Here is a 27,880-nt window from a genome sequence, read left to right as displayed (position 1 = left end):
CAGGTCATCAACATAACAAAAACTTTAAAAAAAAAAATAAAATAAAAGCCAAAGGAACAACGTAGAAAAAAATAACTAGCAATCTGGTTTGTTTCTTTTGATACATTTTAAAATATGTACCTTCCTCCTACAGGCAAGAAATACTGAATTTAATTAGAAGAATAAATCATTACATTTTTATAGTTTGTAGTTTCTTCTATAATGAAACTAGATTAGTTTCTCACTACACGTGCTGTTTTTTGTTCAAATTTTATGGCAAGGTCTAATAACTGAAGTGTTACAAACAGTTCAGTTTGGGGTTTGTTGGTTTGGTTTTTTTCTCAGTAAATCAGCTCTTAGACTATTATATATATATATATATATATATGTAAATATCACAAAAAAAAATCTCTCTGGCTTTCTACCTATTGCAGAGAAACACTCTCTTAAACAACCCTGTGAATGTTATGGGGATAGACTTATCCCTCAAATTCTACAAAGAGTTTAAAACTTAGTCCCACCTGTGACCAGAGTTTGACTTTTAATCCTCACACTTATAACCAGGCATGTTCTTCACATTTTAAACACAGGTAATTGGTGGTTCTGCTGTGACAGGAGCTGTCCTGCAACACGTAGCCACAAATGTCACTTACTTATGCAATTTTCCATAGGGCTGCAATTATTTCCCTCTATTTTCCCCCTCCTGCAGCAACAAAATCAAGATGTAAACACAAAGAAAGTGCAGCAGACACCTCACTGATTTCACTGCCATTTAAGACAACCCCAGCAGCTCTGTGCTGTGGGCTGACAAGGAGAGCACATTAAGCACTTGCTACAGAACATCCAAGTAGACCTGTTTTGCAGCCTGATTAATAGAAACAACCTCTGAGGACTAATCACAAGTCAAGCCCTGTTTTGTAGATTAATAGAACAAAGGCACAAGAGAATAGGGAAGGTTACAGGACTGGAATATAAATAAGAAAAGGTGTACATTCTAGGCAGATTGATTGCTAGTAATTATCAGCTAAAGGCACATCCTTACAGCGAGGACTCACTGTTGTGTGCTAGAACAGCTCGTTTCCAGATGAACCATCAGTCCATGTATCTCTGAATATTCTATCTCCAAAATCCACAAAACAACAACAAAATACTTCTCTGAAACAAATCACACCTTCATCTCACTCTTCCAGGGTCACTTGAATTTCTAGGTTGATATTAGGTGATTCTAAAGGTTGTAGCAACTATACTTTTCAGCTATACATACGTGGATCAGAAATACAATACTGTCAGGGAAGGAACTGACTGTTACATGAACCCTGCAATATGGGACCAGATGTTACAGCCCAGCAGAGATGCCACATAGCCCATCTGGAGCTGTGCAGAGTGATCTGTACTTGGTTCACTCTGTCATTTTCTAAGCTTTCCCAAATGTTCCACCTCTATATATGCAGCATTATAAGCTCTTGAACCCTATATATCTATGAGTTTATTAAAAAAAAAAAAAAAAAAATATCTGCAAGGATCTTTTTAATAGGCAGTGGAAGACAATCTTCCTTAAAATGGCACTTTGCAAGTTTTTAAAGAAACAAGAAACTTATGTTATATACATAGACAGAAGAAGGAGCCAAACTTACTGAAAACTGAAAAACCAAATTCAGGTAGCAATAGCTTGAGATTACTATGTTTTAGGGAATTCCATTTTAAAAATGGGAACACTTCAGGACTCCAGCTTTCAGACTAGCAACTCAGGTTGTCTTTCTCCTTTTTCTGGCAGTGCAGGCCATGGAAGTGTCCCAAGCAGCCCAGATGGAACACCAAGAGAAGTGTTAAAGAGAACACCTTTCTTGAAATGTATTACATTCCCAGTTTTGAAAACAAGATGCATTAAAATCTGTGCCAGGAAAAGGAGACTGAAAGACTGCCTTCCTTCTTACATAAAGCTTACTTTACATATTACTTATATAAAATTATATAAAATTACACAGCCCTAAGTATATTCTCAAGGTACAAACCAATAAACCTGACTCAAGAGATTAACGCAGTTAGCAGCTGCAAATAGCAGCTTTTGTCAGTGAGAAACACTGACCCACATATGTGCAAAAATAAACCAGCTTTCTGAAGAACCAGACCCCACAACCTTCCTGCCAGTTCTACCCATGCTACAAATGCTGCTGAAGCAGCAAAACTTGTGAGAGTTCCCCAGAAGCAGAGGGACAGACAGGCTGGCAAATCTGCAGACACAAAACTCAAGTAGCCACGTTACTTGCAAAATAAATACGATGGCAGAGTTGTCAGATGATTTCAAATCATTATGAGATCGCTCCTGGGAAGCATTATTCCCTTTGTCAAAGCAGCTGTGGGCACGGGGTCAGTGTGGAAGGCAAACAGCCAAGCACATCTGTTAAGAAATATTCTGTTTAGTGTTTATCTGAAATGCTGAAGAGGAGCTCCCAGGGCTTTCTCCCAGGTACTGGAAAATGATGCCCTTGGCCGTGCAATATTAACTGAGGAGACAGCAGAGGTGCTGTGGCTTTGAGATTCCTGAACTCACTACGGGTCTGTGCAGCTCAGGCACATCTGTGAAGGAACAAGGATAAGCTGCTGGCATCTTCCTGCTTGCAAACCACTGCTTGAGCCTTCTCTGTGTGTGCATCACAAATGTGGCTCTCAGCCACACTGAGATTTTGATATTCAGCTTAGTTTTTCAGCTAGTAATGTTAGAAATGTCAGCAATCCTCGAATTTCACATGTACACAAACCATAATATAGACCAGCACCTAAACAGTTTAGAGGTGGTTAAAAATACCCACAGGTCTCATTGATTTTCAACTGAATCCATGAGTGTTGACCACTCCTGAAATAAGGTGCCAGATCTGTTCTGCTGAACAGATTCTCATGAAAATCTGATGAATGTAGTTGTCACTCTTGACCTTTATGTCTATGCTCTGATTCACAATCAGTGGTCTCTTATTTAAAGTGCATGTACAATTTTTGCTTTATTTCATGGCTTCTGTGAATTACTTTAAGTATTTTATACACATGTCAGGGTAAAGTTAGCATTCTGATCAATAAGTATTAGATAGATATGACCCAAATAATCTGGTAGACAGTCACGAGAAATCTTAGCCTTCACTGGGAGCTAACAAAATTTAGTCACTTACTTTTTGACTTAACTTTTGGATTTAAATAAAATAAAAAATAATTGCTTCTCCATTTCTATTGCACTTTATCACCATTACATCATGTGAGCTTTATTGTCAACTCTACCTGCCATGTAAATTCTTCCACATTTTTTCCTGTTTGTCCTGAATAGATGAACTGTGAAACAAACCACCTGTAGATTGCATCTGTTTCACATACCAAACCACCTTCTTCCCTGTCACCTCCTCCATCCTAATTTCATTCATTTCACTTCCCAGGAAGCTGGGCTTCATCATGTGGAGTGGTTGCTCCAGAAGGCAAAATATGTAAATATCAAACGTCATCCCCCCACTTTCCTTAGCTTTTATATAGATATGTCATATGGTATGGCACACTCCTTTGGTCTCCCAGCTGTGTCCCCTTCCAAAATCTTGCCCAGCCTGCTGATGGAGGGGAGAGATGTTGGAAAAAAGCAGTGCTAATGCTGTAGCCAAAACACAGGGGTGTTATCAACACCTTTCCAGCTGCCACTGCAGAATGCAGCACTGGGATGGTGCTGGGAGGAAACAAGCTCCAGCTCAGCCAGACCCAACACAAACTCACCCTTCCACAGGTACAGCCCATGCCTGATCTCCCCACCCTATAGCAAAGTCTTGGTGTCCCACCCAGCTCCTCACTGGAGTGCTGGCTCCTCTGCCCTGTGCTCCAAGCTCCAGGCCCTGACTGTGCTCACCCACACATCCTCCAACAGGCTTCTCTGCCTGTCACTCAAAGCATCCACCTGCTCCCTAATTCTTCTTGCTTAGGGCACAGGAGAAATGAAGCAATGGAAGTAATGAGGCTTGAAGAGCACCAAGCAATGCAAAATCCATTCTGATGTCAGCTCATCAAAGCTGAAGCTCCTCTCTTCCTTCTCCCCTCTCCTACCGTGAAGGTGGCTGTCCTAGAGCGAGGTAATTTTTCAGTTAACCTTAACAGCATGGAATTTGCAGCTTTTTCTTTCTTCCCTTCTGCACCAGACCACCACAAAGAGCTATGGTGCATGTGCAGGTGAAAGGAAATGGAAAAGCAGGAGTCCTGAAGTGCAGAAGCTGCACAGGAGAATTTGAGCAAGCATCCACACATGGCAAAGGAGTCCAGCCCTGTGCAGAACAGCCTATCCCCAGATTTGGGTTAACTCTTGCCTTAACTCCTCTTTCTCAGCTTCCACTCTTTAAGGGGCTCAAACTGCCTCCCAAGTCTGATGCTACAGAGTTAAAAATGTCAGCAGTTCTGCAGTATTCTCTTTCCTACTCCTGGTAACTCCTCACTGGCTGTGAATGCCTTCAGCCTGCTCCTTGCGCAGGAACACCACAGTGACCACTGTGTTATCTCAGTGTTCAGCTAAAGGAAAGCAAACTGCTTGTTTCTGGCAAATAAAAACACACCAACCAAAGCAAAACTACAAGTATAAGCACAGCTTGTCTATTAAAATGTCCTTCTTGCTGAGCAAACCATACTTCAAACTACAAATGAGGAGGCCACCATAAATAATCAACGCCCCAACACCCACAGCTCTCATTCTGGCTCTCTGCTTCTTTGCATGGCAAAAAACTGAACTACAGGAAAATGGAGCAAGAATTAGAGACTCAGACCAGATTTCTTGAATCATTTGTTTGTACTGCTGTGGCAGAATTCAAATTCCTCTTTCTACACCAGGAAAGATTCAAAAGAGCTAGGAGTGCAATCATTTTATGTCTCATTTAACTGGCTAGAATTCCACTCACAAATAGGCACAGTTTATTTGTTCACACTAGTAATGAATACTCTAAAATTCTTATTCCTGCTGAAGTCAAGCCTGAAGAAGAGATCAAGACCTCATCATCTGCCCCACTGCCAGGATGCAGAGCTGTCCAAAGAATTAAATAGGGCAGGTTTGCACCACAGTATTAAAAATTACTTATGAGCGAGTGTATTTAAAATGACAAACATCCCACTCTTTACATTAAAAAAAAAAAAAAAAAAAAAGAAAGCTTTTAAAAGTAAACAGGACAATTTTTTTTTTTACTTGGAAGTGAATCTGATATCAAGGAGACCAAAGAAAAATCAGCTACATTCCCAAGAAGGCAAAAAATGTAAACAAACCGCTGCAATTCTAGACCAGGGGAATTCATTCTTCAGTTCTAAACCGAGAGACCTGGCGGACAAATGCCAAGAAAAATGAAACAGAAGCCTGCACCTTTAAACACAACCACGCTGCAGTGCTGGTGTGTTTGTTTAACATACAGACAGGAGACTTCAGTCTTTGCCAATAATTTTCTCAGTTGCTGACTTCAACTGCATAAACACCAGAATTCCTGAAAAACTGGTGCAACACACACAGGCTTGTCCAGTCTCCCCTGCTTTCCTCACCACTAAATAGCAAAGAACTTTATTGCTGAATAGTCCAATTTCTACCCCTCCTTTGTTTAGACACAAGCTAATTGCCAACTAAGACCATGAAAATAAAAGAAATGAGATCCATTCCAACCCATCAGTGTATCTGAATCCCATCATGTGAGTTGCCAATTGGTTTTCCAGTCCTCACGCTCAATATCTGCTGTTAATTTGCTTGCTATTTCAAGAACTTGAAGACTGTCAGCAAAATCCATGATGCATTACAAAACTTATAATTGGAAAGAAAAAAAACCCCTGACACTTTTCTGACAGGATAAACAGAGTCTGAAAACACTGATCAGAACAAGGCAGAAGTACTAACTTAGAGCTGCTTGTACTAAAATATCACAGCAAACCAAGCAGAGAAAGAAACCGAGTTAGAGAAATAATTTTAAACTGATGTAAAGTCATTTGATGAAACCCCAAATTTTACACTGGGCTAAAAAGAAAAAGAAAAGATTGCACAAAACATTATTTTTAAAGGCGATGTCTGAACCTGTCTCTGCTTTCTTAAGGTTGCATTATCTATGCCAATTAAAACTTTGCTTCTGAAAAAGAGTTAAGGCACTTCCTCTAGAGTTACTAAAAAAAGCAAATGAAAGCCTTGGCTCCGCAGACGTGAGTGATAGTGAGCCGTTTGTTCTTGACCTCTGGATCACCCTACAGATCAAATTCTTGGACATAGGAAAAACCCACTAGTATTCATTAAAAGCAACTGGGAGGCCAGCTTTGTGCTTCTGCTCTTGAGACCCGAACAAGCTACAACTTGACAAACGTGCAGGATATTGCTGAACAATGCTGCTGTTCCTGTCAGGAGGGGAAGAGCTTTATTCCCAGCTCCATTCAGGATGAATTAATTTTCATCACAATGATGTAAATCACAGATTTCAGCCGTTATTTAAATAATTGATTGTCATCTTTTACATTTGTGGTGCTTTTCAGTTATCCCCATAAAGCTGATTCTGTTAACCATTAACATGCATTCATTTATACTGAATTAGCTTTTACACTACATATTTCTCCCTTCAAAAAGATACATGTATCTCCAGTTATCTAAATATATATATAGGCTGAAAGTCCCAGATCTCCAGCTTTACTTCTCATTCTGTTAGGTATGAGTAGAATTTGCTCACTTTCATAGCTAAAAATGACATAAAGGATTGTTTTGTTAGATTATTTTACAGCTTTTGACATTTTTTGTGAAATTTTTATGCAGAACAGAATTTAAAATCCATAAATAAGCCTATTGCCTCATTATTCATAAAATTAGGAATCACGAATTTCAATGCACACAAAATAAAGTACATCACAACACTTTTTCTTTTCAACTACTTTTCATTTTCAAATAAGCAAAAAAAACCACAAAAGTTACCTATAGAGGTGATCAGCAGAACAAAATAAAACAGCAAAAAAATATTCTCCCTGAACAATTGTTTCTGTCAAAATGTGGTTTCAACAAATTCTGGCTCCAGTTAACTGCAGTTCTCTGGTGGATTGAATGCTTTTAAAGCTTCATTAGAAAACATACATTGTGAGAATATTTGTATCCAAACGTCTACAGCATACTATGGTAAATTCAGCCCTTAGCACGGATGAACAATTTCAAATATAATTTAAAAAAACAACACGTATTTTAAAATAACATTTGAATTTAAGTAAAACTTAGGCTAATTCACTTATGCATATTCAGCACCCAAAGCTGCAGGAAAAACAGACTGTCTCTCCTTACCCTTTCACAGATACATCAGTATGAGTTATGCTTATGTTTACCTCACAGAAGGAGTTTTAAGATTTAAAAATTCATAAATCCATCACTGGTTTTATTTTCTATCCTGTTTAATAAGAGACCTCCATCTCAAATCTCCCAAGGAGAAAACGTTTTTGCTGGAATCTTACAGAATTTTTTTTACTGCATAAACTATCAATTATTTTCCCACCAAACAAGCCAGGTTCATAGGGCAAAGTCAGAAGGAAGAGAAAGGAGGGGAATGTTTTTGTGGATTGTTATCTATAGACCAAATGGAAAATCTTCAGCCATTTTGTTCCTTCAAGGTACATCAAAGAATCTCCTATTTAAGGTGTGAAAATGTCACTTACATTCTTCACCTCAGAAAATGAGCAAAGCTCTGAATGTGATTTATGTCCCACCCTTGCACTTTTCTCTTTTAGGGGCTGAGACTCTTCTTTTCAACTTCCCTCCAGCTAATGCCATTTAATACTCTCAGAACCATCAGGCTAAATTCAAATTTTCTGCTCCTTAGAGGCTGTTGTTATGCACCACCGCACATTCCAACTGCAAATACACATGAATGCTCCCATGTATTGTAAGTTATTTTTTACTCACAAATTCTGCTAAATTGTAAGTTAGGAGGCACGACTCGAATTCTCTTAGGTCTTTAGAAAGCTTTTAGATGTACCATGAGTAATAACATGTAATGAATATGAACTGATATTTCTTTTCTGTATTTACACTGAGTTGGCAATTTGCATTTTCTAGATAGATGACTTATAGCCAGCCTTCCCAGTACTCTGGCAATTACTTCTTAGAAACCCCTGACAGGCTGAAACCTCCAGAATCACATCTGTTATTCTTGGTTTGATCCCTCTTTTTAAAATTAAAACCAGTAGCTTTATCAGCAAATGAGAAATTTTTTCCTCCCCCCTCTGGAAATACTTATAGAACTGCACATAAATTGAACATGCCAACTTATCTCATGTTAGGGTTGGCACATCTCCTGGGCTAATGACCAGTGTTCCATTTCTGTGACAGAACTAATTGGGATAAGGAGGCCATAAATACATACAAAACCCCACAAATTCCCTTCCTTTGGGGTAATTTGAAGATTTATGGAAATAGAGCAAGATGTGATTCAAGGGGAGAGAGTATAAAAATTTAAGTAGTGGTAAAATGCTTGTCTGATCATTTTGCCTCAGTTTCCAGGCACAGAAAAAAATTAGAGCAGATTTTTCTAATATCTGATGGGACTTTTCCTTCCTCTGAAAGACTGGCTAAACCACAAAAAATTAGTAAATTTTCACTTTTCTAGAAACTGTCATTATTTAAAAAAAAAAAAAAAAAAAAAGAAAAAAAGGGAGGGCAGGGGTAAGAGAAAATGCACAGACAATACCACATTTCTGCTCTCAGCACAGACTGGCTGATTGATCTAAAAAGCTGTATTGAAAATGGTAGCCTCAACTCCATACCAACAGCTGCTCAAAACGTGATTTGACAACAATTTTTCGCAGCTGAACACAAATTAAGTATCAGTCAAGAGAGAAGTCTGCACTTGGCTCGAGCTCAGTGTCAGTTTCTAACAATCTAGCTTCATTTATCATGCACCACTAATCGGAAAAATCCAGTTATCAATGGATTATATGAAAGATTAATTCAAGTTTGCCTTCCATGACTAGGTCAGGATACATATGCCATTCAATTTTTACAGCTAAGACAACTCAGGGCCTTGCTGTGATGTCCCTTAATATTCCAGAGCAAACATTCTAAATCCATGTGTACACCTGTAAATTGAAAGAACTTCTAAATGCAGCTGGAGACAAAAGGATGACAGATTTCCATTATAGATTTGGGAAGGGAAAAAGAAGAATCTCAGCCCCTAAAAGAATAAAGTGCAAGGGTGGGACATAAATCACACTCAGAGTTCTCCCTTTCAGAATACCAAACTCACTGTCCTCCAGACTTGGATTCTGTGTTCTTCAGGTCTCTCCAGTAGTGCTGGAGGAAGCTGAGCTCAGGTGAATCTTATCCAAAGAAATCTGGAAATAGGCCTACACTTCCTAATCACTGGGTGCCTCAGAGGCCCTCCAAGTCTGGTGCACACCTACAAAAGCAGCTGAACACAATCTCAACCTTAGCAGCAAACCTTCCTCAGCTCCTCACCCTGCAGGCAAAGCCTCAAACCCACCCAAAACTACCCAAGGCATTATGTGCCCTGCCCCCTGAGCTGCTATTACAAAAAAATTACTTTGGGATGTCTCGAGGAGATGATTCCTAATCTGAATTAAGATCATCCTTCACAATTTGCTGATATTGCAGGATTTAGAGCATTACTTATTTTTTAGCTATGCAATGTCAGGCTGATTTAAACTAGTAGCTAAAGGCTATGACTTAAATTAAAAGATTAGTAGCTCAAGTCAAGAATGTGAGATACAGAGCTAGATGAGAGTTTTCTAGCCAGCACTAATGCATACAATATAACCTGGAAAAAGCATTGTCAGGACTATCACCAAGGTCTGCAGGCCAAGACAACAAAGATGAGATGAAGGGGAAAATTTCTAATGCATATATAGGTCTGTCTCATTTTCTGATTCAACCCCTGTCATCCTTCCTTCTTCTCCTACTTTCAATCTTAAAACAAGCCTGACATCAAAAATAAGTTATAAACTTATAATAAGCCCTTCTTAGAGGTGCACATAAATTAACATCTCCGTACTTCTGACAATTGGGAATGCCAAGCAACAGAATGATTATCACCATCACTCAAGTTCAGGTCTCTGGTACAGTTTGAAAGGACTGTGGCTGTTCTTAGCATGAGAATTTAGAAAAAATGCTACCCAAGGCTCCACAGAATTATGTCAGGAATCACAATTAAATGACATGTAGAAGAAATAAGGAAGAATCTCCTTAGCACAAAACTGGGCAGCAATCTTTCCTGCATGACGTGCTTGACACTTGGGTGGAATGAGACCAAAACTGGTTTGCAATTTTGTAATCACAACTTTACAAGCAAAAGAAAACAATGCCTAGAACTGATCAAAAATAAGGCTTAAAGCACCTGCTGCCTTGTGCCCTTATGCTGTGTGGGTGTTAAATGCCACCACACTAATCTATTAGCACAGCAGATATAAATAGCTCAACAGTATAGAATGGAATGGAGTTTCCCTAATACATCCCAAAATGCCACCAGAGTTAATCCACAAGCACAGAGTCGATATTGACTTCACAGTTTAAGTGCATTCACCAGGCAGAACAGAAATAGTTACAGTTCCTGTTGTCTTATTTCACACACATGGCTAAATAGAGATTATCTACCCAAAAAGAAAAGATTAAAAAAAAAAAAAAGAAAGAAATACAACTTTTCAGAATGGTTACAGCTAAGTCTGATACTGTTCTGCAGGGCAATGCAACAAAGCAGCTTCATGCACATTCAACAGGAATGATTCCTGCTTTGGTTCAAGTAATAAACAGCAAAGAAAGTTTAAAATTGAGACTTACCACGGGGCACCATATATTCGGAATCCTTTAACCGTTACCTCTGAATCTTGTAAGTAAATACTATTTGTCAGGAGTGACTGAACATTGTCAAAGTCCTCTGGTTTCAATTTGGACACAGAGGGAAAGCGGTAGTAATCTTGTTTAACAAGGTCTGCCATGAATTCCTTATCAAATGTCAGTTCATGATTCCCAGCAATCACTATTTTATATTCATATGGTAGGTTTCCTGAAATAACAAAAAAGAGGACTCAATTAGCACATTTCCTCCCACACCAGCGATGCCAGCACAATAAGCAGCGACAGAGTGGAACACCCTTGGCCTGTGCGCATCCCCACGCTGGGCACGAGACACTGATGCTGCTTCTCCTTGGTGGAACGGCGTCAGAACACACAGGAACGGCACCCAGAGCGATGCCACAGCCAAGAGCTCAAATAACCAGCTGGCAGGAAACAAACCAGCTCCCAAAGGTGGCATGAAACCACCCACTGCTGGTTTTTTCACCTGGATGTGACAGTGAGGTCTTGATCCAGAGCCAGGAGTGACCTGCAGTGAGGAACTTGGGGCTCCCAGCAGACCAGAGCCTGCAGGATGCCTGCCAGCTACGCCCTGAGAGCACCAAAGCAGACTGCTGGTTTCTAAATTATGGCATTATTTGAATTAATTTGTATTCCAGTGGCATTTATTCAAGACCTAGTCTATTCCCCAAAGCTTCAATTCGTATGCAATGTACTTCTATATTATTATTATTTTTGTTATTATGTTTATGGCAGTATCTTGCTTCTTGCAAAAAGCACACAAGTAGAAGCAATCATGAAATTCAGCCAAATAAGACAAACTAGGGAAAAGGAAAATCTGGTTAATTCATTTACCATCAGAGTCAGAAATAAAGAATTACATGTTTGCTCCCATCAGTTCAGAGGAACTAATACCATTGTTGTGAAGGAGGCATGGATCATGCTCAGGGAGCCAGATTTTTGGAGTTCAGAACAGATTTTCAAGCACTTGGTACCAGCAATCAGTGCCAGATCTTCCAAATAAACATACTGGGCGCTGAGCTCCCTTAAAAATACAGTCCCACACTGTGGTGTCTTCACAGAAGTTCGGCCCTTTTACAAAATCTGTCCCACTGTGACTTGCCAAAAATCACACGTAAGATTGCATCAAAGCTAACTGCTACTGCCTTCACAATAAGCCTGATTTCTTAGTCTCATATCTTATCCTTCATTTTGGTGTTTATTACTAATAATTATTTAGAGATGGTTGAGTTTGTTTTGGGGGTTTTTGTGCAGTTTGTTTTTTTTCATAGAGGCAGCAAAATGTATGTAGAAATCTGTGGGTTCGTCTTCTAGTTCTGGAACTCGCAACATCTGTCCCAGGGAAGACAGAATCAGAAGTCACACATTTCTTGTGAGTACAGTTCTAAACAGAAGCAGCTTTGATAGTTTAAAACTTGTCTTTTAACTTTTGAATCTGTTTGGGTTTGGGCTCTTTTTTTAAAGTGAGTTTCACAGTAAAGCTGTAAGTATATATAACAAGATTAACTTTTCCCCTACGTAAAACTTACAGGGGAACCAGTCAAAACTTTCTGCTTCTCAATATTTACAGCACAGAAACAGGAATTACACAAGGTATGTGGGCAAACATCATCTTTGCGAAGTTAGTTAATTCTGGATAGAAAACCAAAAAGCTACAAATCCCTTGAAAAAACCAAGCAGACGATGTTTTTCATAGACACCTCACATCTGAACAAACTACAGCTTGTACATATGCATAAGTCTGTGGTGCTACATTAGATAAAAGTTGGGGAGATGCAATAAATGCTCCTCTACAGTTTTTGACTCACTCCTTTCCCACTTTCCTCCCCTTCACCATCTCTGCTGCATGCTGCTCTGCAATTCATTTTTATTTAAAAACTCTGTGTGTACCTACAATTCCCGCTCTCTGTGACTCCTGGCCACAAGATAAAACTGCAATTTTTTCTTCTTGCAGGAAACATAAAAGATACCACCAGCATGAAATTTGATACACTTGTCATAACCATCAATCCCCCAAAACAAGCTAGGTGTGATAATATTCTCAGAGAAGTAGGATGGAGAATTTAAATTCAGGTTTCTGCTAAGTTATCAACATTTGCCTGTTTTAACACAGAAAACTCTTCATCTTACTTGATATGTGTCCAAGCCTCACACTTCCATTTATTTTGATAGACTTGAGAACCAGCACGTTTTGCTGATATTATTCCCAATTAAGCCTGGAGCATTTTTGCTCAGTATTTTTTTACCTTGACATTTTGAAAATCAGGGTTTAGTTTGAAGACACACAGGATGTGTAAAGGCAAACTAATGGTGATATCAGCAACTGTTAAAACATATAAAAGTAACATTATACATGTTATATAGGCACCTGACATAGACATTTCTAGGGGAAACCCAGACAGTATTTTTTGCAATTGGTATGAAGACAGCTGTTTGTATTTTTAGGAGTAAGGAGATGCTCCACTTGTTCATTTCTTGAGAGGAGGTACTGGCAGGGAACAGTCTCTCTCCACTGCTGCCAGGGAACAACAAAAACTAAGGACCAACACCAGGATGTGATGAATAAATAGGAATTTAGGAATTGCCTCAAAGAATGAGGCATGACAGACCCTGGATAAGAGCCCCCCCAAGGGATCCAAGTTTATCAGCACCCACCCTTGATTTCTGGCTCAGTGGTTCTGCACCCCAGTGCCTGGGAGCTGGGGAGGAACCAGCGCTGGCCGTGGGTGTGACAGCCACCAAGCCAGGCTCCCCCTCCTCCAGCAGCCAGACCAGAAATCCTGCACTCTGTGTTTGTGCTCACCGCAATATCTGCCATAGGAAAGGCACCAAGGCCTGGCCTTGCTCCCCACCCAGGGGCCCCTGGTCATCATCTTTTGGTTCTTGTTCTCTGGTGCTGGCCCAGGAGCTTGCCATGAGCATCTCCAGACCTCAGAAGGCAAACACATAAGAAGCCAGGCCAGCAGCAAGAGGAGGTCTCATTCAGTTCTTCTCTCTTCCCTGAGGAAAGACCATCTAGCACTAATCACAGTAATAATTACCTGCAATCAGATCAGCTATTTATTCATCACATTCTGGTTTTTCCATCTTGAAAGGCCCTGTGGCATTGTGCAACATCCACTCTCTCTGATATCATTTCTGAAATACTTTGATGTGTTTTCTTTTGGCAGACCTGCCCCTTGTCTATAATCTGTAGACCTTATGTTTAATATGGAAACATAAACAGTCATCTTCAAAAATCTCCTACTCCATGGTAATTTAGATTTATCTTGACCAGATTAATCTGTGTGTGTCTGCACCAGTGCAACACACAGGTTAAAAGGCTTATCCTCATTTTCCTTCACTAAATTTTTGTTAGCCACATTTGGCCTTTATTAGTCTGATTTCCTAGCTATCAAATCTTCCATTATGCCTCAGTAACAGCATTCTGGAAAACAATTAGAAGAATCCTTTTCCAAACTAGAAAAAGTGTGATCTGCTTGCTGGGCCGAGCACTTCAGAAACCCCAATTATTAACTCCCAGCATAATAACTGAGTTTATTTTAAATACTTAAATGCTTAACAGGTGAGATCAAGAGGCTAAAATTACAACTAACAAGAACTACCAGGGCACTAAGTCTGTGAAGCAGAGTCACTTATACTGAAGTATTTGAAACCCACATTTATGTGTAAATATACACACAGAAACACAGGGTGTGCATATGTGTATCTTTAAAATATATCTATTATTTTGGTTAACACGTTTTTCAACATCTGCTTTCAACAGTACAAGCAAAGGCACAATGTAATCACTGATCAAGAAAACACTGCAATTAGACAAGTTGTCCTGTTCTGGAAGCCAAAAGGTCAACACCGCTTTTGCTCAGATAAAGGCAACAATGGTTATCGCTGAATGACTTGTAAAAATGGAATTGTTTACAGTAAATGCATTAATCTGGGAGTCTCAGACAATTTCTGTGACTTTTGGTCTAACAAGTCAACCCTCAAGCTCCAATTACCATTTTCCCCCAGTGTTTCATCTTTACCCCTATGCCATGACACCTTCCTGCCAACGCAAGGGTTTGGTGGGCATGGAGCAGAGTGGATCAGGGCGCTGATCCAGGTGAAAACTGATGTAGCAAGAAAGGAGTGGGGGGGTCTGTGAATGCTGCTAAGGCAGCACTTCTATTGCTGGCTGCAACCACTTAAACCACTCCAAGTGCCAGCTGAACAACAGACTGGCTTTAAATATATCTACCACATGGGACAAGGGGGGAAGCTTGGGAGCCAGGGGGTTGTGGGGGTTTTTTAACCTACGTAAGTAGTTGTTTCAGTGGCTTTCTTTAAGTTCACCTTAAGCACTTGGCTCCTAGGAAGCCTTCATCTGGGGAACAACCATTCCCATTTTAATAGCATGCTTCATGAGTGCAGTTTAGTCACACAACCCAAGTTCTGTAGAACTGCCAGACATGAAAAGGAGTGTGCCTGGCAGTGAATGTTAACTGCTGAGTCCCTATAAAAATAGAAAATCACATTATTTTTTGACTACTGTTACCTGCAAACCTCACAGGGAAGTAGGGGAGTAAGAAATAATGTGATACTAGCTGTCTATATAGCGGTAGAAACCTGTATTTACACATAAATGATATGCAAGTGCTTCTGATGCGAAGCTCTGAATATGCATACGCATGCATTAACTAATCACACAACACTCCCATGAAACATGAAGCTTTTTTTCATGCCTGTTTCATAGCCTCATAAACCCTCTGGCCATATGCTGAGAAAAAGGCTGAGAAGCCTTGAAGTATAAATCTTAGTCCCCTCTAAAAGAGGGAAAACTGTGCAAGAGATGTGCCTGCAAGTGAATCATCTCAAATTTATGGTATATTGTATATGCCCCAAAAGTGCAAAACTGGTCATGGAGCATTCCCCTATAACCAACCCCATACAATTCCAGGGATACAACATGGAAGGAGCAGATTTTGGTTTGCTCCTAAAGACTTCCAGTCCCCAGAGCTGCAGCTATTGAGAGCAACCAGCACAGCCCACCACTGGTCAGCAGCTCTGCAACTCTCCCTAGAAACATTTCTCATGGAAAGCCCTCAGCACCACAAGGCATGGTCACTCTCCCTTCCCGGCATTTATAGCACAGTCACAACACACAGAGGCTCCTTTCTGCTTTTTAAAAACAAAGACAGAATATCTCAAAGGCTGCTGTTTCTCCTTCAGCGGCAGTAAGTCAGACTGCATAAGTAGTCACACAGACTCGAGCTTCCACAGGATAAGCTGGATCTATCCCACCAACAACCCACTTCAGGTACCAGATCCAAACGTGGCTAAGAACAACATCTTCTCTAAGATGAGACTGACCAACTAACTATGAAAATATTTTGGCTCTTTTAACCAAGCCAGCCTTCATAAATGTGCTCAATGGAACAGCTCAAACTGGTATCAACCAACACGCTGGCTGAAAACATAGCCCGTGTACTTCTGTACAGTTTAGCCCCCTGTGTCTGCAGAAATCTACACAATGAAACAATTAAAACAAAACAAAATGAGCAGCAAATAAGAAACAGAACATGCACAAAACCAGAGCATGCTACTAAAACAGTATGAAGGACTGAAGTCCAAGATCTCTCGGGATCTTCCCAATGAAAAGTATTCCACCATCAGTTCAGATGCCTCTGTTTTGGTTTTTTTTTTTCCTTTCCCTCAGTTTTGGAGAAGAAAAAAACAAAGGCAAAACACACAGCACGGAGAGGATGAATGAAAATGTAACTGTTTTGCCTTTATGCAGAGAAAACATCAGACCACAGCACAGGGAGAAGCAAAGGCTGAGACCCTTGAATTCCTGTGATAAATCCAAAGCTTGTACATTAAAGCTCCCCTTTGTTGAAAACACTGTTAGACACAACAAAACAGAAATGTTAGGTAAGTGCAAGCTCTGCCTCTGACCTTTCCCTCTGTAACCGTCAGGCTTCATTAATTTTCACAAGGCCTGACAGCTCTAGCGTTAATACTCACACTTGCGGATCGAGCCACACAGCAGGTTCAGAGTCTGCTACCTTCTCCTCTGAAACTCATGCATTAGGATTTCTTCCATGCTGGCAATGGAAAACCAAGTCTAAGAAACATTAAACACAAAAAACTACGTTACAATAATGCCGAGGTTGAGCGATAAACCCATGAAAGCAAGGAAGCACCGAGTGAATCTCGCCTCAGCGCCTGGAACTCGGCCGAGCGGCGCCGCTCTGGGACACGCGGCCCTTTCCAGGGACCACGGCTCCGCCACACAGGTGCCCGATGCTGCAGCATTAGTGCTGCCTAAAACCAACTATTTCCTCTTTTCCACGAGTAAATGCAGTGAATTTTGCACAACACCAGGCCAAAAAATCCCCATGTGCAGCACGAGGCCTGCAACAGGGCCGGGCGTACCACAGAACCTTCTCGACTAGAGGTCTGGTTTAACCGCGCTCCGGCACTGGTAATGATTCCTTGCTTTTATGTTTTTATGTCTCAACCATAACATTATTCTAATGTAAGTGTTTGTGATTAATATCTTCCTCCTGTCTGCTGAAATGAAAAATGCAGCACTACATAAGCGACAAGCTTTTGTTTCCCTTCAGTGTTCCACGGCTTCCTTAGCATTATTCTGACAGAACCTGTCCTGGGTTTTGTTCTCCAGCTTGTTTTGAACTTCACTGGGCTACTGTTATTGAAACACCTGTATTGTTTTTGAAACATGAAAATCTGCACTTAAGTTTTAACAATCAATATATGACATATCTTTGTTTTGAAACAGAATCTGAAGTTTTTGCTCAGTCTAACATCAAAAGCAAAAATTAAAAAAAAAAGGAAAAGCCTCCAGATTTGCAGCTCACAGCACTGCCAACTTTAGGTGTAAAAAGTCTCCCCAAATTGACTTTAAAATCATGAAATCTGAAACGCAAGCAGCACAGATTGCTTGCTAGTCCCTGGAAAGGCTTTCTTTTCAGGCTTTTAATTATGCAACCTAAAAGATAGAGCTTTCAAGAGAAAAATAAATAAATTACAAAATCACGTAACTTAAAATCAAAGGAGCTGGCAGCTGTTAAATTTCTCCTTAATTTTAGCAAATTCTGAGACACCCTACCTGGAAATCACAATAGCCTTGTCTGTCCCTTTTCATTTTCACAAGTGCTTCTTGCATTAATAGGAGTTCCTGTTCCTCCCCTTTCCCATAGCAAAATACCCAAAGGACTCCCAGGTCTGTGCTGGTGCCGTGTGCCCCTTCTCAGAGATCCTTTAAGGGAAACAGTTCCCACTTTGAAAATTAAAGAGATTTTCAGGTGAGAAAGTCTGGCAGAGCTGACTTCCTAAATAGAATTCCCCAATATTTAGAGCAACACAGACACATCAACGCTCTGCAGTTCAGGGTCTGCAGTGTATGTGTACTGTACATACAGAGAAACACATTCTGTTTTGTCCAACAGAACTTTAGATTTTTCCTCTTGCAATCAAGATCTTAATGTAGCAGGGCTGACAAATTTTAGACCAATTTCAGCACATCATGTGGTTTCAAATGGCTGCCACCTTAAACTCAAATACTAAGGCTGAGAGCAGGAACTTAAGCTCTGCCTTAACAGTGCCAGTAGGGCTAAGTAGAAATGTCCTTCTTGGACTTAATTTAGACTTAATTCAAAAGAAACATTTTTGGTTACTATTACATTAGGCTAAAACATAAAAATGAACCCTAATACTATCTAAATCTAATAAGAGAAAGGCATCTCTCTTTCAAAATTTTCAAAGCATTCTCTATAAATGCATCACAGATCAATTTACATGGTACTTTTGCCAATAAGCAAAACAAAATCACAGGTTCCAATTGGCTTAACTCATATTGGAAAGCGCGAAAGCAAATGCTAGAAAATGCAATTACTGCAAACAAACTCCATTTTCTTCACTCAGGAGGGAATTTCAGAGAACATTTTATTGCCTTCAAATAATATTTCTAAAGGCATCAATACACAATTCTATTTTCTTTTTGGAGCCCCCCACACTATATAACCTAATCCTCCATAAAGAAATTCACCAGATTTTGAAATAATATATTGGTTGTTGATATTACCTTGTGCACTCATATACTGTATCAATCTAAATTATTTTTACACCATGAATCTTAAGAATATAAAAAACCAACTTCCACTGCCTGACAGAAACAGATCTGGACCTATTTCCCATAACATACCCTTTATCTCTGTAATCTACAATTCCAATTAAGTCTTTTTTTTTCCCCCTTAAAATAAATTAATAAATGCCACCAAAAAGGAGGTCATCTTGAGAAACAATTATACAGAAAGTAATTAAGCTAGTCATAATTTACACAGACAATGTCTTGGTATTTTAATGTACATGGATTTTCACATTGCAAAAGGCCAGAGAAAGCTAAGGACAAGATTTTCCAGAAGTGAAATCTTTGTTTAAAAGATAACAGGGTTTGGTATCAATGCTTCACTACTTAGTGAAGGAAATGAGAATTACGAGTGCAGGACCCAGATCTAGATTCTGCCCCAAATTCTTCCACCTTATTGACAGAGACCTTTAAACAAGCAGCAGAACTTCCTTTTCTGCCCACAGGACTGACCAACACACCCCTCTATCAGGATCCTCCCAGTATCTACCCACCTATCTTAATAGGAACAAATAAATACACCAGCCAGGGAAACACAGGATTGCCAAAACATTTTCCTGTTTCCCGTATCTTTGAGCTAGTTCCCATTATTTGTTTTCTCATCTTTAGAAGAAAGTCTCTCAGACTTACAAATGCACAAAGCAGTAGGAAATCACCTTCCTCTGTTCTGTGGCCTGGTAGAGCTGAGCCAGTACTTCTAAAATAAATCCTTTCAAATATCTCCTTTTTTCTGCATCCCAAGAAGATGTTCAGAGCATTTCTTATGAAGAAAAAAATCCCAAAATACACAAACAAGAAGCTTCTAAAAACTGTTTTCTTTCTATGATACATTATATTCTATATAACTTCTTGATTTTATACTTGGAACTGAAATCCTCCCTTTAAAATTATGATATTTGAGTATATTGTTGGTAAACTACAAAACATACTGGAGTTCATAATTAACCAACTATCAGTACCAGTGTTACGTGGCTAAATATCCATAATGATAAGAGGAAAGATAAAAGCAGGCCTAGCAAGAATAATCACAAGGAAAATAAAGAGAAGAAATAAGATAAAATGTTTTTTAAATATCCCAAAGGCTTTAAAAGCATGAACTACTGCCTAAAAGCAGGACGACAGCTTTTTAATAACTCTGAGAATGTAACATTCTCCAGTGTGCTAAAGCAATTAGCTGCTTGAGATTTTACCCTGTGATCAAGGCCTGTGCTTTTATTTGTAAACATTAAAGTATAAGAAGCAAGTTTGATATTCAAAGGTAGCTTTAAACATATTTTCACATGGCAATGCTGATGCTTGTTGGGAATTGTTTCTTCCTTTTCTAAGTAGGAAGGGCAGAAACTGAAAGCTTGAGAGCTGAACTCCACTTCTAGAGTCCAATATCCAAGTGACAGCATGGATAGTACAGTGCTCCAGAACCACCTCCATGATCCTTTTCTGAGCTGTTTATGGAGGAAAAAACACAGAGAGAAAGTGCACAGAGAATTCAAACAGAAATTACAGTCAACTGCAATATCCAGGCAGGTCTACAGGAACCTCCAGCATTATTTTCTGAACCCCGTGTTTAAATTCATTATTCTAAATAAAGCTAAACATTCCATTATAGTCTTTCAAGATGAACTTGGATACCAGGAATCTCCTGAGCCCTGTAAGGAAATTCCTTTTAATAACTCAGCTCACAGAGAGGTTTCTTAGCTACTAAGAGACACAACCAAATCACTCCAGCTGTATCATGTTATTACAAGGAACTGAATTCCTCTTATGCAGGTTTTTTTCCTGGCCATACAGAATTCCCTGAGCAGGAGGATACAGATCCCTTCCTTGTGAGTTTAAGCACAGGGACAAACACTAAAAGGAGAGAGAGAAGGAAGCTTGAAGGCTGAGAAGGGTTTAGAGTGTTAACTATAGACACTGGCACCATTGATTTGAGTTCTCTGCCTCACCCCTGCTACTATTTCTTGCCACTTCATCTTTTCTACTGGATTTGCAGAATTTAAATTACCAGAGTTTATTGGTTATAATTTATGTTAGAGCATCCCAGGACCTCACAACAGACTGTTCAAATTCATGCTGACATTTTTTTTTTTAAAAAATCCAAATCTCTGAATTTCATTGCAGAAAGTTACGTGCTGAAATACCTCCTAATTGTCCTTCCAAAGGCAGGAAAAAACAGAAAAATGAAAAACAGTGTATATGTAATGTAAACTCCATTCTGCAATAGAGTTTGCATGCTTTTATTTGTGACAGAATTCAGGTAAAACTCTTGATCTTTACTGCCCCTGTTACAAGGAGACAGGGCCTCTGCTGCTGCCATCTCTGCTCTTCAATAAGGATAATTGTTAAGCCACTAACCTAGGAGTGAAATGGTTTTAAATCAAGTTAAATGAACATGTGTGAGATTTACTGTACTTATCGTTGTGCAGTCGAATTTACAGCAACATTTTCCAAGGAAAATCTGAAAACTGAAATGAATGTGAAAAGCTTGAAAATCTGTATGATGCAGCATCGATTCTTCAATGCAGAGAAGGACACTGAGAATTCTGCTCCACGAATAAATATTTCTCTGTAATTCAAAGCTATGGTTAATTGTGGGAGCATACAATTTTTCACCTAGTGCACCTTCGGCAGAGTAGGGTCTCTCTTGACTTACACACTTTTTCTAGCCTTTAAAACAAAAAATGGGATGAGAAACCTGCTGTAAAAAGCCATGGTATGCAGACTAAGTTTTGCTGAATAACGCGCCAACTACAGTTCATCAGAGCCAGCCATGAGGACAAAGCATTCAGAGAGCAGCTATTTCAGTCACTTAAGACAAAGGTAACAATTTATTCCTTATTTATTCTCCTTTCTGCTAAGGTTTTGCCCTCTCACCTCGCAGGCAAGCATCATTGTTTTGACAGCTGGTCTCGGGGAAGCAGTTGTTTATGAATAGCTGTATTGCTTCCACTCTAACCCTACACAGTCTGCTAACTCAGCCCAGTGCCAGACCCCTTCCAACAGCAGGGCAGAGGCTCTTCCTTCCCCTGTCCCCCTGCAGCCTGGGTGCCCAGCAGAGCAGGGCATCCCCTCCTGCCTTTCCTGCTCCAGCTAATGGCACAGGACTGTCATTTACAGCAAGGAGACAGCAAATGGGGAGTGGATTTCTGTGCACTGTGGATTACTGCACATGGGGTTATGAGGGGACATCAGTTCAGGATCTTTACTCTCAGGACCACAAGTATGGCTACAGCTGCATTATTTTGCTCCCAGCGACCACTGAAACTTGTAGCAGGGACAGAGGAGAGAAGGAGCAGCAAATTCCAAGCTCAGGAGACATCTCCTGCACAAAGCTGCAGCAAACTTTGTGTCTGCCTTACAGCTTTTCTGCTCATCTCTCAGTAGCGAAGGCAAATGCCAAGTGCTGCTGAGGGAGCAGGGAGCCTTCAGAGTAACATATGGGGAAGAGCAGCTCAGGGAAAAGTAAGGACATGTGGGTAATTTTTTATCATTTGCAGCTCTGTTTTAAACTAAGAACCCTTTGTGTTGGCTGGTTACACCAAAAAAATGTAATGGCAACATTCAGGAGAAAAGGAGCTACTGCACTCTGATACCCAGTAATGTGAAAGCATCTGGTTCATTAGGAAAGATGCACATAATTCTGAGGTCTTTATGGTTCACTTACTAAAATTACAGGAAATTCAAAGTGCAGAGTGTTCCTGAGCCCTCATTTCTAAATTTTATTAACCAGAGAAGAGACGAAGCTCTGGAAAAAGCAGGTAAAAAAGAGCAGGTCCAGTACTTTATATCCCTGTGCTCTTTGTAGTCTCCATCCCACCCCCAGTTTGATGTTCTTTTGCTCTCCCCTGTGCTGGCTTTTCACAGCCTCTGTCCATACACTGCTGTCCCCTGGTGTGATGCTCTGCTCCTTCTCCACTAAAGGCACCATCAGCAGCCAGAGAGGGTTTGGTGGCTGTCACCTCTCAGCTGGGGATGAGAAAAGAGCCTGGAACAGCTCAGAGGCACTGAAGTGACCTAAGCCTCAAAGCCACAACAAACCCTGAGAAACTCCCTTCCCAAAGCTGTGGAAGGGCCACCACAAGGCAGCCCAAGGCTGAGCCCAGCCTGGTGTCACAGGGTGAGGCAGCACACCCACAGCAGGGCTGAGGATGCTGCCTGTGCTGCAGAGCAGGTGCCATCATTCCCTGCCATGCCCAGGACAAAGAAAACAAAAGTTCCTTTAGCTCTGGGGAAAGGGGTTCTCTTCTCCTTTTCCTCCCCACCAGTGGTACCCCACAAATATAAACACCCACCCTCCAAAAACACTCTACTCTCTAAATACAGGCAATTAAGGTTTGAAGGTCTCCTGGCAGGGGTGGATGGGAGACATGGAGTTGCACAGGTCTTTCTTTCACAGCCCTTTTGTGCCAAGACACCGTTCAGATGCAGGATTTGCCCAAACACTCAGCCTCAGCCCGCTGCAAGAAGCGGGTTAATTAACAATCTACGCAGGCTGGTTATAGCCAGCAATAATCAGCTCTCTGTTTTTCTTTAAGAAAAAAAATAAGTCAGTAATTCTTGGAACATTTATTAACCCCCTAGTACAGGCAATTACTGTAAGATAAAGGTCTGCCAGTCTTGCATTACCATAAATTGCTGCATGTTGCTTTTCTATGGCGCAGTAATATCCACAATCAGTGTGAATAAATGCTAACATTTGAGTTCTAAGCTTGATTCAACCCACTTGATCAAACATTTTTTAGCAGGTTTTCACTTTCAGTGGCTGCTGGGCCACAAAAAAAAAAAAAATATTATTATTTTATACAAGCCAGGATGGTATTTCACTGACAGACTGTTTTGTAGCTCAGTTTAAGGTAATCTCACATATTTCCTAACATGCAGAATGGAAAAGAGAAAGGCGGGTGGGAAGTACAAAACCCAAAGATCGTTCCTGCTGTCTATTAGGTTTTGTAGTCACATACAACATAAAAAAATAGTAGCAATAAAAAAAAAAAAGGCTTTGTAATAGACAGAACACTGCCAACCAGCTTTAAATTGAATTACACAGCCTGCTAATCTTTATGATGAAATAAAATTTCTTTGAACACTACACATTATACTAAAATCTGCAGTGCTTTCTCCTCAGCCCCAACCCCTCTCTGCTCAAAGCAACTTCCTCCACCCCAAAACCATTGTTCTCTCCAGCCTGGAATGTGATGCTCTACTAACAGAAAGACTTATTTTAATTAGCTATTGTTAATATGGAGTGCACGGTGTGAAAATGTAGGAGAGAAGTATTTTTGCACTTTGTATTTTTGATGTACCATTAAATTTGCAAGTGAAGAAATTAACTGATAGTGTACAAAGAATTCATCCTTCGGCTGCTCTCCACTGAAATCATTCTCATTACAGTATCTGGCTGTGGCAGCAGTACAGCAGAGGGAGAATCTGATGAAAATGTCAATAAAAGTTTCTGTTTCAGTGGCATTAGGCCTGGTCAATACAACAACCATAAACCTCTTTTCTGTTTCAAAGCGGATTTGTGAGAAAGGGGGAATTGAAAGGAAGAATTATTTTGGGTTTTTTATAAATTTGGTTTTGTTATGGCTTGTTATAAGAAACCTGATCATCCCCTCCCCCCTCCTAAGGCAACATTAGCAGCCCAGGGAAGCAGATCTAAGAAATGACCAAGCAATTATTGTGATTGAAAATCCATTCAAGAATTGTGCAATACTTTGCAGTGTTCACTGGCTCCTTTCTTTCACTGAAAATTACCAAATGAATATATTAGTTTAAACTTACAAAGAGCCACTCACTCCAGAACATTATTCTCTTTGAAAGCACATTTCACCTGAGCCAAGTTTTCTAATGGCTGTCAAATAACACCTTTATATTTGGTTTGACTGACCACAGCAATTCGTAAAGAGAATTTTATACTTTAGTAGCAAACACAGTTTAAAAACCGTCCTCTCTACAGACCATTAGGAGATAGCAAAAATAGATTTTTGTGAAAGCTCTCTATGAAGAATTGCCAGGAATAACAAAAGCAGAACAAAAAAGAACTGATCAGATATGAATGATCTTACACTGGTCCTCAGGCATAAATTCCATTTTAGTCAGTGGAAATTTTACTACCTCAACATTCATTTTATCCAACTGCTTCTATTTTACCTTCTAAGTTACACTTTTGGGGTTCTGTTTCCCACAAAGCATCTAATATCTGACCCAGAGCAGGGGATAAATACGAAGAAGCAGCAATAATATCCATGGCACAAAAGAAGAATTTTGTACCTTTTCCTACTTTTGTTTTCACACTGCACTATAGACTGCTACATCAAGAAAAATTATTGAGCCATTACCAAAAATCAATGTGGTTGTATTTTCCCATTACTTTATAAATATAATAAAATGAAACATTCAAACTATTCTTGTATTCCTCTGAGAAGAAAAAACAAAGATAAAAATTAGCAATAATATATAATAAAAAGGTATATGCAAATAAAAGCAGAGCACCGATTATTAATTCAGGCAAGCGATATGGGAATTGGAAAGTACAAATGGGAATTTAACCATGACATTAAACACAGCTCGAGTTAGAACAAAAGCAAAGGAAATATTCTTAAGTAGTAATATGGCAATAAACCCTAAATAAACTAGGAAGAAGTTTTTTTAAACTTTATGGTGAAGACAAGAGTGAGATACATAACCCCGAGAACTGAATCAATTTACTAAAATCAATTTACTAAATCAGTAAAAAACCCACAAGTCCTCAGCACCAGCTCAACCTCTAAACAAAATATTTCCATCCCATCCCAGTGTCTGAAGCCTAAGGAAGCTTCTCACCAGGGCCATCACAGAAGACAGACTTGTTTCCAAAACTGGACTAATATATTTTCCAGGGAGCCTTTTCCCTCTCTCCCAGAACAGCTGTGCAAAACTCACACATACTCACAGGATTAAAGCTACCTCAGCATTTTCTTTCACTTGCAATGAATGCAATTTTTTTTTTTCAAGTGCTCAGAGTTTTGTTCATCAAAAATGGTATTTTATGTTTAGTCAATTATTCATTCTAGCTATAACAAGTAGAGCAATATAGAGTTCAAAATATGCTCCAGATGGTAAAAACACAAATCAGAAATAAATCAATTTATAAAAAAGGAAGAGATTTGTTTTTATTGCCATAATTTAACTTTAAAATATTCACAAGCTTCCTTCTGGTTCTAAATTACCCCAGTATACTTTGAGCTAATACCCTTCTGAAGCTGGAGAAATTTAGAACTTACTGGTTTTTGTTTTTTTTCTAAAATAGTGTGATGTCTGGTGCCAAAATAATTCACATCAGAAATATACTTTTACGGAGCAAAAGCCCTCAAGAACAAACACTTCATCACACTGAAACTGTTCTCAGTGTACATTTGTAAAAGGAACACACTTACTCTAAACCCTAAATGAGCCATGCCTGGAGAGGAGATGAAGCCAGATAACTAAACCAGACCAGAGAGATTGAGAAAGGATAGAAGTGGAATGTGACCCTGCATTTTTAAACAGTGATAAGAAAAGAGCTTGATCTTACAATTATACTATTCTGGTACAGTTCATTTTTTTAAATTTTTTTTTTCAAATTGAATTACACTATCTTCAATATCCAACACATTCTGGCAGGTGTCTGGCTTAACAGTTTTGAATATAATTTCAGATTTCCACAGCCCTAATGCATAAATTGAAGTGTAGACTGGAACTAAGTGTCTGTCCATAGTTCTGAGAGCAACACCACATTTACATTTTGTCATCTATTCCACGTAACAACCAGCAATTCCAAGGAGATTCTGCTATTTTCAATTACTAATAGTCACACAAAAATCAACTTTAAAATAATTGACAATACTTTGCTGAGGACCACATCCACATATGCAGAGCATAATAAGAAAACCTCTGCATTAAAATTATATGATCATTCTCACTTCAACCAACATGATCAAGGAACTACAGCACAGAAATAAAAAGCTGATTTTTTTTTAGCTGTAGCAAGAATGTTTACACTAGAGGCAAGCACATATTACAGGTAAAGAAATATTTGCTCCAGTACAAACCCATATTTGGCCACTACACCATTCACAAAGTTTTTACAGTCATTATCCCAAAGAAATTAAAAGAAATAAATATTGAGAACTAAAGCAAGACAAAAAAAATGAAACAGTCAAGATGCTAAATCCTAGAATAAGTCAGGAAAAACCTAGCTAAATTCAACTTTCAGCCCACAGACAATAACCACAAGTAAGGTCACCTGAATTTATCCAGTCTACTGCTGCAAGATTGTGCAGTAATTATTACTCTTTATAATAGAAACCTTGCATGGGGGGAAAAACAAAACTGAACCAAAAAAATGAACACAGGATTTGTTTAGTGATGATATAATCGCTAAACAAAAAAAAATACAAAATGGGCTATTTGAGAAAAATTTCTCAACTGAATTCAAATTATTCACACAAGCAAGGATATGCACAATCAGGCCTGTAGTTACTGAGCAAAATAAACATATCAACTCATTAAAGATCTATCTGCCTGAATTTATCTTTGCTTTTTCTTCAGTTCTTATGAGTTATTCAATCATTTCCCATCACCCAGAAAAGGAAATATTGCACTGTGAAGACAGAGCTATAATTAGATATTCTTCTATTTCATTTCACATATATGACTGAATGAAAATGGATGGGAAAAATATGAACAGAGATAATAACAGTAAGTTGAAACATTCAGTAAAAATATATATTTGGCACAGAATAACATCTCAATTCTTCCTCAGCCCATAATGCTGTGTTTACTGCAAAATTAGTTAAGTTAGTATAAGAGATTTTTAATGAAAACAATTATAAATTTAAAATAACTGTGTTTAAACCATTTAACAGTCCCTAAGGTCAAGTGATTACAGCAGTTACAAGACCCAAGGGACATGT

The 27,880-nt window shown here is 39.3% G+C and overlaps 1 protein-coding gene across 2 annotated transcripts in view; it reads right to left on the bottom strand.

The window, feature by feature from the left end:
* Positions 1-27,880, bottom strand: part of MPPED2 (metallophosphoesterase domain containing 2) — a 101,429-nt gene that overhangs the window by 34,143 nt on the left and 39,406 nt on the right. For both annotated transcript variants that reach the window (XM_058847556.1, XM_058847566.1), the window contains exon 4: positions 10,766-10,991. In XM_058847556.1, the coding sequence (XP_058703539.1) occupies positions 10,766-10,991 (226 nt within the window). The remainder of the gene's footprint in view (positions 1-10,765; positions 10,992-27,880) is intronic.

The sequence above is a fragment of the Poecile atricapillus genome, chromosome 1 (genome assembly GCF_030490865.1).
Source record: "Poecile atricapillus isolate bPoeAtr1 chromosome 1, bPoeAtr1.hap1, whole genome shotgun sequence".
Lineage (NCBI taxonomy): Eukaryota > Metazoa > Chordata > Aves > Passeriformes > Paridae > Poecile > Poecile atricapillus.
This window is presented reverse-complemented; position numbering and strand designations above follow the sequence as displayed.